We start from the raw sequence: 13191 nt of genomic DNA on the forward strand, positions 1-13191 counted from the left end.
AAACTGCAAAGTACCGTGACACTTCAAAACCGTTAAAGGGCCACTTGGTCTCAGTATTGATGGCTTTGGGAGCAGGCAAACTAGGGAAATATCTTTATGAGATGTAACAGCCAGCGTGGGCTAGGTCACGCCCCAGGAACGAGCAGCTCCGGGAATCCCGAAGCTCAGAGGAGTAAGGGTTATTTCTCACTCATGCAGCACATCCCCGCTGGTCAGTCGGCAAGGGGGCTTTGCTGTGACACCCTCCTCACCTGTCACCACGTCCGAGTTAGACAGCTCTGGACGTTTTCAGTGGCCTTTGGAGCGGCTGGGGCTGACGTGGCCCCTTGCTCCTTCCAGAACTCACGGACCAGAACTGTCTCGTGGTTCCTTCCAACCACAAGGGACTGGGACTGACGGTCGGACATGTGCCAGAGGTGGTGACCACACAGTGGATGACTGTGTGCTTTTCACTGGAAAGACGAGCCGTTAGCCTCATTCCAGAGGTGAGACACATACTGTGGTGACAGAAATTTTGTACCTCGTCTCTCCTGGCACCTGGGTCCTGGCCTCTCAGTCTTCCCTGAGATGCAGGTCCGGGAGCTCGTCCCCCTCCCCCTGCCTGCATCTGGTTCCCTTCCTCCTCCGCCTGTGCCTTCCAGCACCTTCCTTTGATGGTGTTCCTCCTGGTGACCACTCTGTAGGGCTAAAGAGGAGACAGGCCAAAAGGCTGCTGCCATCCATCCTTGAATTCGCTTCCCAGCACCAACCGGTAGAGCTGGGATATCGTGTGTCAGCTGGCGTCCCAGCCTCCCAGCTCTCCCGGCCTCGTGCAGCTTTCTGCTCCTCCCTCCTTCCTTCGTCCTGCTGGGTCAGTCAGACTGATTCGCCCATGCTCTTCGGTTCCTTCACTCCCCGCTGCCCCTAATCCCACCTTTAGAGCCCGTTACTGCCATGGTACTGACATATCTCATAACCAGCCCTGGCTCATAACTGGCTCAGGTGGTTTGGAGTGTTGTCCCGAATGCCAGAAGGTTGAGGGTTTGGTCACTCTATCAGGTCATGTGCGGGAGGCAACTGATCGATGTTTCTCCCTCTTCCTCTCTGTCTCCCTTCCTCTTTCTTTAAAATCAACGAGCATACCCTCAGGTGAGGATTAAATGTATATATTTATGTGTCTTCTAACAAGAACATCCCAGAAAGGTGCCCACTCACTGCTCTCCCCGTGGTCCCTGCCCCAGAGCGAACCTGCTCTTTCCCATATGTTAGGATGAAAAACGGGCGTGTGGGGGGGAGCTGACACAATGGTGCAGGTGCAGCCCCTCCCCTCGTAAAGGGGCCTGAGCAGGGGCTATCTAAACGTGTCTGGTCCTCCTGCCAAACTTCTGTAAAGAGAGAATCACCTTTCCGAGCAGTGACGGGGACACCTGAACACCACACATTGGCCCGGGTGCCGTTCCTGTACGTGTGCACACAGTCCTTCCTCACCTCCTCGGTCTCGGGGGACCTGCAAGGGCCCCCACACTGTGCCCGGTGCCAGGTCAGGTGCTGGGAAGACGGTGGCCCTGTCTCTGCCCTTGGGAAGGCCTGGGTCTCCATGGTGAGCTGGCCCATTCGCAGGGACAGTGCCGGGTAATTAAATCACAACAACAGCTCTGGGCTGCAGATGTCTGTCCCAAGCACAGAGTTGGCGCCTGTCTGGCTCACCTAGAATTTTCCATGGTGCCTGGCCTAGAGGCAGCGCTCAGAAAACATGTGTGGACTGAATCAGAGAACGTGGCAGCTGTGAGGGTGATGAGTTGGGGCCAGTCCCTCGGCACGTTGCTTTCCCGGGAGGGGCGCTGAGACATCAGGAGAGGTGTCTCTGGGTTGACCCCTAATGTCCTCCACCTTGGCTTATGACTCCTCAGGAACGCCTGTCTGTCCCCTTAGCGTGGGACTAAGTGGGCAATAGGCAAGAATGTGTCTTTGAGTGATCAGAGTTCACCCTCCAATATCCCAGGCACTCGCCCACCTGGGGTCAGAGCCCCACACAAGAAGTAGGGGCGGTGGGCAGGCAGGCTGATAGTGGCGGGCTGAGACACATGTGAGTGTCTGTCTTTCTCAGAGCAGAATGAGATTTCCTAGCTGGCCCATGGGAAGCAGGCAGAGGAAGATGGGCTGTTGAGAAAACGCTGCCAGTTTCCCCACGGGAGCTGGGGAGGGGCCTTTGCAGACACCCCGGTCTCCCCTGTGTGGTGCCGGCAGCCAGTCACTGCAGGCTGGCAGCTCCCTGCCCTCTGGTCCCCCGAGGCAGAGGGGGTCACGTGCAGCAATTGGTTGCCTGGGCTGAGCGGCGAACGCTGTGGTCGTTGGCAAGCTGCATTAAAAGCCGGGAGCGTCTCCGGTTGCGAGAACCTGGGGCCTCGGGCGTCCACCGCTCACACCAGCCACAGGAGCCCACTCTGACCTGCGACCGGCGGGGATGAACTCATCCAGGCTGCCCAGGGTGAACAGACTAAAGCAATTCTGGAGGGTGAGTAAAGGAGACAAATCAACTTACTGGGGGGACGAAAGTTCAATTTGGAGGGGAAACTCAGAAAAATCTAATGTGCCATTGGAGACGTTCTGCGTGATACTTGCCTTATCTTACAGAATGCCCGTGGGGAGATTCGGCTCTGTGTTTCTGGCACCTCGCCCAAAGGTTAGAATTTAATTTTAACTGATCTGCAGTAGACACCGTCGGCAGCCAGTCCAGCGCTGGGTACTGACTCAGAGACAAAGTTAGGGTTTTTTTTCTGCAAAAGGCAGGTCAGCGTAGGGGCCACAGAATGACGGCGAAGTCTCTGGACTGCCGCCCGTGCCTCCTGCAGCATGTTCTGACCTCGCCTCTGGGAGCCAAGTTGAAAGTCGTGGCCTGGAGAACAGGAAAACAAGCCTGTGTTTTCTCTCGGGCTCGACGGCTAGCAGAAGCCCCGTGTGCGTAGACAGGGAAAAGCTAAGAAAATCGCAAGCTTCGGATGGCCCCATGAAAGCGTTAGATGTGATGAAGGCGGTGTTGGCACCTCACGCCCTTCAAAGGCACGGTGCACACTGTAGAGAGACCGTGGCCGTGGTCCTCGGTACTGAGCAGATTAGCACCAAGCTGCCTAGTAGCAGATGGGGGCGCCTGGAATTCCCCCGTCTGCCCCTTCCCTGGGAATGATGGAACAGAGGTGGGAAGTGGTGCTTATTTCCCCTTGTCAGACCCCGAATTCAGAGCAACAAGTAAAGAATTCATTCCCGGATAGTCTCGGGGGATTCAGGGAGATGAGTGTACGTGCCACGTGTTGGTGTCAGAATCCAGTCCCTTGAGTGTTGTTTGGGACTTGGGAAAGAAGGAAGGGAGGGAGGGAGGGAAGGAGGGAGAGAGGGAAGGAGGGAGAGAGGGAAGGAAGAAGGAAGGGCGCCAAAGCTGATTTTCTGCAACGCCCCCCCAATGTGTAATGAGGAGCTGGAATGAAATCACGGGTAAGTTTCTATCCAGCTTTCATGTCGTTCCACTCTACGATGTTTTGTATGCTAATATTAGCGCCCAGGCCATTACAGTTTGCTAGATGAATAAATCACAGGCGGGCGGTGTTACCAAATGCGTTTCTGACTCTAGGTAAGTGGCTCTGTCATTTAAGGGGGCCTGGGGTTATAGATGCTCTGCCCATTACTCCGTGAGTCATAATACCTCTTTACTTGGACTTCTAATGCTCCTCAACGAGTTTGCCAGTAATTCTGAAATTACTTGCTTAAGCAAAGATCTACATTCAACTGAGTAGAACCAAAAATCATTTCTTCCCAAATTGAAGCATATGTGTCGTGGATAAATGGATGTTCCACCTGGTTAAACAAGAGCAGAGGAAAACCTGTAAACGATAACACTCTGTAGAAGCACAGAGGCAGCTTGCCCAGCCCTGGCGGGAGGCCCATCCCACCCCCAACCCACCTTCCCCTTGACCTTGGCCCAGTGGCTTAATGCCCTTCATTTTCCATCTGTAAAGGGAGTATTTCCTCCCAGCTCCGCGAGATGCAACCTGAGCACATGGGAAGCAGATTACTTTCTGCTCTAAATTTACCAAGTGTCTGTCCAGATTGTGTCTGAGAAATTCCAATTACATTTGGCTTCTAGTTGTTAGAGGGCTCTGAGAGCGCCTTGTCGAAGTCGTACCCAGACTGAGACGGTCTCTCCCTGCAGCGTCCGGTGCAACGGCCGAGGTCACGCGGAGACGTGTCAAAGCACAGGGGGGTCATTAGTTGTTTCTCTTGCGCAGCCTAAGCTTCTTTTGAGCCCTTAACCTCTCCAGCAATCTGAAAACGTATTGCATCTAACACCCCAACGTTTCAGATGAACCCCTCCGTCACCGTGTCTGAGGGGAGGCCCCAGGGCCCCGGGGCACCGCGTGAGAGAGGGTGTAAGGCTCCCACACTCTTCGCACCCACAGCAGCCCCGCTCGCTGGGAGGAAGACTCGGCTGATAGAAATAGACCCCCAGGCCTTCTCTAGCCAACAGCACAGCCCAGATAGGGCTGCGCATTTCCAAATCGTCTCTGAAGAATTCCTTAATTATTTAGGGATGAGGAATTTAAATGGGTGATGTAATTACTCTGCAGTCTCAGCTCTAAATTATTCACCCCCTTCCTCATGGTGGTTTTATTGCTGGCCACTCCAGGTTGTTGTTAATACAATTTCTAAAAATCAGAGATAGATGAGAAAACAATTTCAGAGAAAGGATTTAAAAGCCTCTGAGTGGCGATGTAGCATCCATTCGACCAGCCAATGTCAAAGCCAATTGCTTGCCTTCCTGCAGCCTGTCTGCCTCGTGTCCTGACCCCAGAGTGGCCGCCGGATTTCGTGAAGAGCCCCCCTCACGGTCAGGACAACTTCGAGGGAAGCCCGTCCGTGCTGGTCTGCGGCCGAGGCTCTTTTCAGAGCGTGGGTGTAAATTTCAAAATCCGAATTAAATCTGATACTACTAATTTAGCCTCATTACAAACAGTGGCAATCTTCCCCTGATTTTGGTAGCTTCTGTATAATTATATATGTTTTCTTACCAGTAGCAGGTGGAAATAAGAGAGGTGTTGTTTACGCGTGGACCCACGGCCGGTCCACGGGCACAAGGCAGGGACAGGAACGTTTTGGAATTGGTGCTTTAAATGGCTTTGCCGGGTAGGCAGCCTGCGTACTGTAGCCCAGTGACTAATGGATGTCACCAGGAATCTGTCCTCCCAAGTCTGGGATCCCAAGTGACAGATATCTGACAACAGAAACCTGTGTACCAGGAAAGCTGGCCCAAGCTCGCTGGAGGACGCAAAATCGATTTGCTTCTTTCCCCCCCCCCCACTCTGTGGACGCTCTGTTGCTGATGCAATGACATGAGCCGACCCAGACGTGACCGCTGAAGCACAGCCACGTGGGGTTTAGCAGAGCAAGGAGCAGGACACAAGAAATCCCATCTTGCCTGTGGTTTCACCCCAATGAGCACTCGACCTCTGAGCCTCAGGTTGCTCACCTGTGGGACTCGGGGGGGAGCGTGTCCATCAATCAGGGTGATTGTCTGCCCAGGTAGTATGGCTTTTCAGAACTGGCCCCTACCCAGACTCTGCCCCCATCCAGTCAAGGCAAAGCCACAGAGGGCGGGACCCGCAATACCAATATATATGTACATTAAGAGTTAAGGTCATTCTCAAGGGCGGCCAGATCGAGAACCATTACACTACCCGACAGTCCCGTCTGCCTGCAGCGTTTTACATACTAAGAGTCTAATGGTTACATTTCACAATGAAAGCGCTACACAGCTTACACTGTGGCTGTGGCGGTTCTTCCTCATGTCCTGGGCTCTGCTGGAGATGATGAGTTGAAAGCTGTCAAGCAGAAGATACAAAGGACTTGAACCTCCCCCCGTCCCCCCAAATAGCTTTCTCACCATTAAGCTTTGAGTCTCCGGCGGGCCGTCAGAATCGTTGATTCCCTAACGGGACATTTTCGGTCCTCAGAGCAGTGAACTCTAGCTCCCAGGGTGAGAGAAAGTAATACTTTCGCGTGTGAGCTTGTCTTCGGCGCCACAGAGGTCCGATTGGGTGTTGGGCGCACAGAGGTCACTCAGACACCGTCCTGGCTTTGACTAGTTTGCAGTCTAGTGGGAAAGTAAGTGCGGCTGTGTGTTTTGGGGCATCTCAACCTGACGAGGCTGGCTGAGCAATTCTCCAGTCTCAGAAACATTTTGTACGCGTTGCGAACTCGAAGGCAGGCCCCACCCCCCTCCTTTGCCCACTTGAAGGTAGTAGCTGAGTTGTTGGGGGGGGGTTCACTCCCCTGTCCACAAGGTGTTTGATAAGCACAGAGACTCCAGACCGGCCCCCGGCCCCCGCCCCTGCCCCCTGCCCCCGATTCTCGGATGGCACAGCCTGTTTATGCGGGTGCTCAGCAAACCTGTTCATGCATTTAAGTGTGCAGGCCGGTGTGTGTGCGTGTCAGTAAAAGAGGAAACGGTGGGTAGTTCACAAGGAATAGCACAAGCTGGGAAGCCAGTCTGAGACACTGGCTCGCTGTGGACTCATGCCCCGATGGGTTCCCGGCAGCCCCCAGGACCTGATGTTGAGTCTCCCTACCCCGGGTCTGTCTCCGCATCCAACCCGCAGCGGGATTTCCGCCAATCTCCGAGGAAAATGGCGATCTGGGCCCTTGGGTCCCAGTTCAGGCTCGGCCTCAGGGCACAGTGTCGCCTTCTGCAGACCTTGTGAGATGTGCAGAGGTTGGGCCTGACCCTGTGTGGGTCTCCCCGACCACTGTCTTCCTATGGTAAGAAAGAAGGTGGGCGGGGGGAGTCAGGCAGGGAGCGGCTCCTTCTCGCCCAGGGGCCCGGCTGGGCTGCCCGTGGGGTTGAGGAGAAAGGCTTGGACGTTGCAGACACACCGAGATGTGGATTCTGCCACAACCGTCCGGCTGAATACCAGCAGGGAGCCCCCTCGAGGCAGGGTGTGCAGCCCCCACACAGGGCTTGTAGGATGAAGGTGAAATCCAGTGTCCGCAGCAAATGCAAGCACATCATGGGCGCTCAGGGGAGGGTGGCTGGGTGCACCCTGCATAGGGTGCTCACTCCCCCCACCGCCAGTCTCTGCTCAGTGGCTCTGATGTGGTGGGGTGAGGGGGGTGCCTGGCATGGCAGTGGTGCATTTTGAAGAAGGAAAACACTACCTCTTATGCTCCCAAGGTGGTGGGGCAGCTGATGTCATTGTGTAGGGGGCTGTTAGCCTGTTCCCACCCTCCTTCCCGCGTGTCTCCGGGTTGAGACCCATGAGGCTGTGTTTGTACTAGAATCTCTCTGTGGTCTGGCTTGTGCGCGTGTATCTTTCCACACAAACCAGCTCAAAGAGGGAACGCGAGGTAACAAAGTGTAGTGCATTCAAACAGCTTCACTCCTCCAAGCCTGCCCGAGTCGCACAAGGGCAGCTTGCGGGCAGCACGTCAGGCAGAGGCGGCCTTGGTGTTGGATGTGGCCTTGAATACCGTCCCTTTGGAGAACGGGCTGAGTATCTTTTTAACCAACACTCAAAAATTATTAATTTGGCTCTTTATTCATGAACATTAAAAGCTGGAAGTTAATAAATATTTTATGATCCTAAAGCTTAAATGCAAGCCTGATTGATATTGTGGGCTGAAGAGCCGAGGACAGGAAAGAGGCCTCCTCTTTCCAGAATTTACAAAATCAATGTCAAGTGGGCTGTACTCAGCCATTCAGTGTGTGACTGGCATCCTCCAGTGCGGCCGACCTCGGATGGGACGGTGCAGCCGGGAAGCCGTGGCGTGGCCCCTGAGGTCTCCCGGTTACTAAGGCTTCATACCTCTTCTGCCTCTTCCCGGTGAACTTGGCAGGAATGCTCAGGGCTGGGGAATAGAGTTGAGTCTCACCACCCATTCAGCAGAAATGTCACGGCTTCAAAGAAATACGCAGCAGCTCTTCCTTCTGGAAAGGTGAGAGGTTCCTGGGCTAGAATGTATCTTTGAACATCAGCTGTCAGTCTTGGAATAATAAGTTGGCTCATCTTTCTTTCTTGTAGCTATGGCTGGCATAAAAAAGGGCCAAAGTACACATTGCGTTCATGCTGTATCATTTTTTCCCTGCAAATATGTCAGTTTTCTTTAAAGTTTTTTCCCCTACTCCTGTGGAACCAGAAGCGAGTCTTGGGGCTTGCTATTGATTAAACAGGTGGATGAACCTTTCAGGTGGGCTAAAAGAAACGAAACAAGGATAAATAGGTCTTCTCTTTTCCAAAGGTCTAAAAAAAAACCCATCAGAAATCCACCTTGTGCGCTGGCAAGAGCTGTTACATCTTAAAGAAAAAAGAAGAACATTGAATAGCCTTTTCACGGGGTGGTCATTCCGGGAACTATTTTGAGCCAACAAAATCTTGAAGGTTGCGCTGCTGTGTGCTCATTGGGGAACCTAGAAAGTTCCTAGTACCAGGCGTTTTAAAAGAACACCCGCCGATATTTTGCAAGGGGAGATGTTCAGGGGTGAGATGTGCGTTCTCAGACTTGGTTGACGGCGCATAACCAAGGAGCAGCTGGTGCTGATGGCTTCCCGGACAGGCATAGGAACTGGGTGGGTGGGGTAAGGGGGGCGGTCTGTGAATATTTCATTATTTGGGGAGGAATTTGCTAGATCGAGATTCTGTGCTTTGATTCTGTCCCTGTTGCTTGGACCAAGGCACTGGCTGGAAAGGCGAGTACGTGGAACACAGACCTACTGGTCAGGTGTTTAAAGCGTTGCAGTGTGACCATGCACTGGTCTCTCCGTGAAGGAAAGACTGCTGATGATCCTTGACCATGAACATGCGGAGAACCCTCTCTGGGGCAAAGAGGGACTCGTCACGGTAGCTTGAGTGGTTCTTTGGCCACCTGATCTCAGTTGCCTCATCTGTAAAAGAACGGTAAGCTCACTGATCCTGTGTGATTTTGTGAGCAGTAAATGAGATCCCAAATGGAATGTGTAGGAAGAGGGTCTGTCAACCCCTAACACACGCTTTTTTCTGTTTTCTCCTTCTATGGGCACTAGCTCATGTTTTAGTGTTTAGCTACAGATGAAGTGTTGTGGCCATATGACTATCTGTTGGATGGATGATGGATGGATGGATGGTTGGATGGTGGATGGATGGATGGATAATGGATGAATGGAGATTCAGATGGTGGGTGGAAGGATGGATGGTTGAATAGATGAATGGATGGAGAGTTGGATAATGGATGGATGGAGAGCTGGGTGGTGGATGGATGGATGGATGGTTGAATAGATGAATGGATAGAGAGTTGGATAATGGATGGATGGAGAGCTGGGTGGTGGATGGATGGATGGATGGTTGAATAGATGAATGGATGGAGAGTTGGATAATGGATGAATGGAGATTCGGATGGTGGGTGGAAGGATGGACGGTTGAATAGATGAATGGATGGAGAGTTGTATGGCAGATGGGTGGATAGTGGGATGGCGGATGGATGGAGGGATGATGGATGATGGATGGATGGATGGTTGGATGATGGGTGGCGGGTGGATGGATAGGTGGAGTGAGCTTGAATCCAGTTTATGTCTACATTACTTTATGATTGACTGCGACTCTCTTAGGAAGACATCCAGTCTGTGTTTAATTAGTTTGCAGGTATTTCTGCCACAGAGCTGGTATGACTGTTATCATATCACCTGAGAACATATTTATCGGTTGGGAAAAGAAGGCAGGAAAACAAACAGCAAGCAGGCTAAGCCCTTCAGGGGACAGCGGGTGTGGGTTTCTTCATGCCCGAGCGTCTGCCTCCTGCCTTCAGCCGCAGGAGTTCAGAGAGGTTTGAAGGGGCCTCTTAGACCCTGATGCCTTCTCTCTGCAAAGATCTGAAAGGGAAAATAAAGTCTCCAGCTGTGTGGAATTATCCTTGAATTTCCATTTTTTTCTCAGTTGCAGAACTTGTTGAAAACTCCTGTTTTCTATAGAATGAGCCCATCTATAAATAACAACCTTCTCCCGCCTCTAACCGCCCCCCCCCCCCGCCATAGTTAGCTAGCACCTGGCTCCTGGTTCACCTAACAGACATGTCACTTCCCTGACTGTCTCTAGGCACCAGGCCCAGCAGGACGAGTTTGGACAGAAGCATAATGGGGCTCTGACGGAACTAGCCTCCCGGTATAAGGATTTAGTGTAAGGAAGGGCTATACAGTGTGTGAGGTGCCAGGGAGAGACAGGGGTGAGCGCTCCCCCAAAACTCCAGCAATTAGCTGCACTGGAAGGCACGGAGCTTGGAGGAAGACCGCTAAGAGGGGATATTTCAGTTAGAGGCTTAAAAATAAGTCCATATATCCCCATATGGACCAAATGGATTCCAAGCAGAGAAAACAGTATACAAGGTGTTGAAACATAAAAATTGATGAGCTCTTACCCAAACAAGAATATTCCACCCCACCTAGCGAGGTAGGTGTCCCATAGGTGTCGGGTAGGTGTCTGAGGTGGGATTTGGAGCCAGGGTGCCTGAGATGCCCTGAGGCCAGGTGGGGGATGCATTGCTATCAGGGAGCATGAGCGAAACCCAGGAGTCACTTCAGATAGGGAATGCAGAAGTCCATACATCCCCTGTTAGGCGTGTCCAGTAAATAATACTCGGAGATGATCCTTCCCATACGTGAGTGTGTGTGTGTGTGTATTAAGGTGAGCAAAACTAGAGGTTCTTAGGAATTCATTACCTTCCGTTGCCACGGAGGAGCGAACCAACTATGCATGTGGCTTGCAGGAGTCTTTCTCCGAGGCTGTTTACTTGCAAATTTCAAGACCAGATGGAAAAGGTTGGAGTGATTTCGCTATAAATAAAAAGCACATTATACTTGCAGATCCTCTGCAGCAGTGCGGCTGGGCCTCACCTGTGCGTGCGGCTGTGTGCCGGAAGTCTCAGCGGGGATGAAGGGACAGGGAAAATCAGCATTCATATGAGCGGTTGGTGGACCCCTGACGCCCTGCGGGTCAGGCTCTGGGTGGACATGTCCCAGGGTCTTCCCTGCTGAGTGCTTGCCTTTTCTTTGTGTGGGGACAGGGTAGTTCTGTCACCTGGTGTCACATTTTGCCTGTTCCCATTCGCTCACACGGAGGGTAGGGGACTGGACAAATGGGTCCTTGGGGTGTTTTCCGCCTTTTTCATTTTAAAATTACCCCAGCTGTTGAAGCATTACACAACCCTGATTGGCTCACGAAGATAACCCTGCTTCCAAAGGGCTGCAGGCCTGAACTAAGTCATTTGTCGTTATGCAAAGATCACACAATGTCACGTGACTGCATGTACTAGCCAGGGTTCCAACGGCGTATGTATTTATATTCCTGTGTATGTATTACAAAGAAGAGCTACGTTGTGAGGACTTGGCGCACACATGTATGGAGACTCACAGGTCTGCAGGTGGGGTGGCAGGCTGAGACCCCGCCTGAGCTGACATTCGAGTCAAGGCGAAGGCCACAGAAGACCAGTGACTCAGCAAAGAACCAGTCAAGCAGGAAGAAGACTTCCCTCTGACTCATGGGAAGGCCAGTTTTCTTGGTCCTCTCTAGGCCTTCAACTGCTTGGGGGAGGCCCACCCACCTGAGGAAGTGCAATCTGCTTTATTCAGTTTCCTGACTCAAATGTTAACCTCATCTGGAAACAGTCAGAATACTGTCTGACTGAGTGACTGGGGAAACCATGGTCCAAACAAGTTGACACATCCAATTAAGCATCACAGGGCTCATGGACATCAGAGGATTCCAACTTGACCTTCATGCAGCCTCTCTGCTCAGGGCATTCGATGAGGGCTGTGGAGGATGGGAGGAGCTGGTCCAGCCTTGTGTTTGTTTTATTGTCCCGTCCTTCGGAAGCCAAAGCCCCCTTTCTGGCCTTTCCCTGATAAAACCCCTGTGAACACACCTCCTCTTCCTATTGGCCGTCCTTGGGGTCCTCCCAAATCCTTGTCATGCCCATCTATGCACCTGGTCCACTGGTTTTCAAGGGGATTTGGTAGGATTTGCCCACAGGTGGGAGTTCTGGTGGGGTCCATCTGAGGTGGGTTCCCTCTGCTGTCTCCTGAGTAGGGACTTCAGCTCCCTTCCCCCTCCCCCTCCCCCATCTGCCAACTCCTCAGCAGTTTCCAGGTTCAGGTGCATCTGCAGAGAACTTCTTGGTCGTTTGCAGCCTTTCAGCCCATAGATTGTGCTGGGACCTTGAGCCCCATGTCTCTGTTACAGCCTGGGTCACACCTCGTCTCATCTTTGGTGGGGACCGCTGGTGAACCAGCCGTGGTTGTCTGTGCAATCTCATGTTTTCTCTCCCCTTGCACATCATCTCCCTTCCTGCCCACACTGCCGTACGAACCAGTCGGGACTTGTCTTCCTGGCGAACAGGTGAGTCTGGAGGAAGCCGATTGGGAGCTGTGTTAGGAGGACAGCTGGCACTCGCTCACATGGGCGTTCGTTACTGATGGAGAGTTTGTGTGAGGGCCTGGCACGGTGTTATGGTGGCAAAGAAGAATTCGGTGGCATCAGTGGCTCCTGGAGCCTCTTCTGAGACCCTCTCCTAGTCGAGCGGAGCCCGTGGGTGACGCCAGGCCCTCTGCAGGCTGGTGGCGGGGGAGAGCTGGCCCCTCTACCCGGGCAGCTCGGTGGCACCACGGTAGGCTTTTCATTCACGGATTCACAGGCCACGCGCCGAGCTGCTGGTCTCCTCTCCCGAGGGTGTGGCCTGTGCTTTGGGAGGGGTCAGGCCGAGAACCAAGGGACCAGAGACTGGAGGACCCTTGACCCTGGGGGTCAAAGGACCGGAGGCCTTTGCTAACACGCATGCTCAGGACAGTGCCAGAAACTCCAGGGCCGTGCTGTGTGCTTTTGACTCAGGAAATTTCAAAATAGGCAGGACCTCGTGCTTCCTGTCTCCTGGGAGAACCCCTGGGAGAGAGTCATTCTCTTTCCTGGATTCGGTCGCAGGTGTCCTACCTGTTTTTTTCCTGGTCTTCCTCTGGAAGAACAGTGACAGCTGGAAAGAAAATCAGCGCAGTGCTGTGATTATTTTAGTGCTTGGGAAGAGCTAGGTTGCAAGGTGTTGGCTGCTCAAAGTCTTAGCCCCACCTTGCCACCAGCGGTGGAGCTCCGGGCTCATCGCACACACCTGTCCAAAGAAGCAAACCTTCTCCTTGGTCCTTGATATGAGTCACTT

At 52.9% G+C, this 13191-nt stretch overlaps 1 protein-coding gene across 3 annotated transcripts in view; it reads left to right on the forward strand.

Moving 5' to 3' along the window:
• DPP6 (dipeptidyl peptidase like 6) overlaps positions 1–13191 on the forward strand; it is a 508565-nt gene that overhangs the window by 156605 nt on the left and 338769 nt on the right. The window contains exon 1 of one of the 3 annotated variants that reach the window (XM_045198758.3): positions 2350–2494. The exons of the other annotated variants lie outside the window; for them this stretch is intronic. Coding sequence (XP_045054693.2) covers positions 2444–2494 — 51 coding nt within the window. The 5' untranslated portion in view covers positions 2350–2443. Of the gene's footprint in view, positions 1–2349; positions 2495–13191 lie in introns of those variants that run through there. 3 annotated transcript variants of the gene reach the window in all.

Source organism: Desmodus rotundus, chromosome 6 (assembly GCF_022682495.2).
Source record: "Desmodus rotundus isolate HL8 chromosome 6, HLdesRot8A.1, whole genome shotgun sequence".
NCBI lineage: Eukaryota > Metazoa > Chordata > Mammalia > Chiroptera > Phyllostomidae > Desmodus > Desmodus rotundus.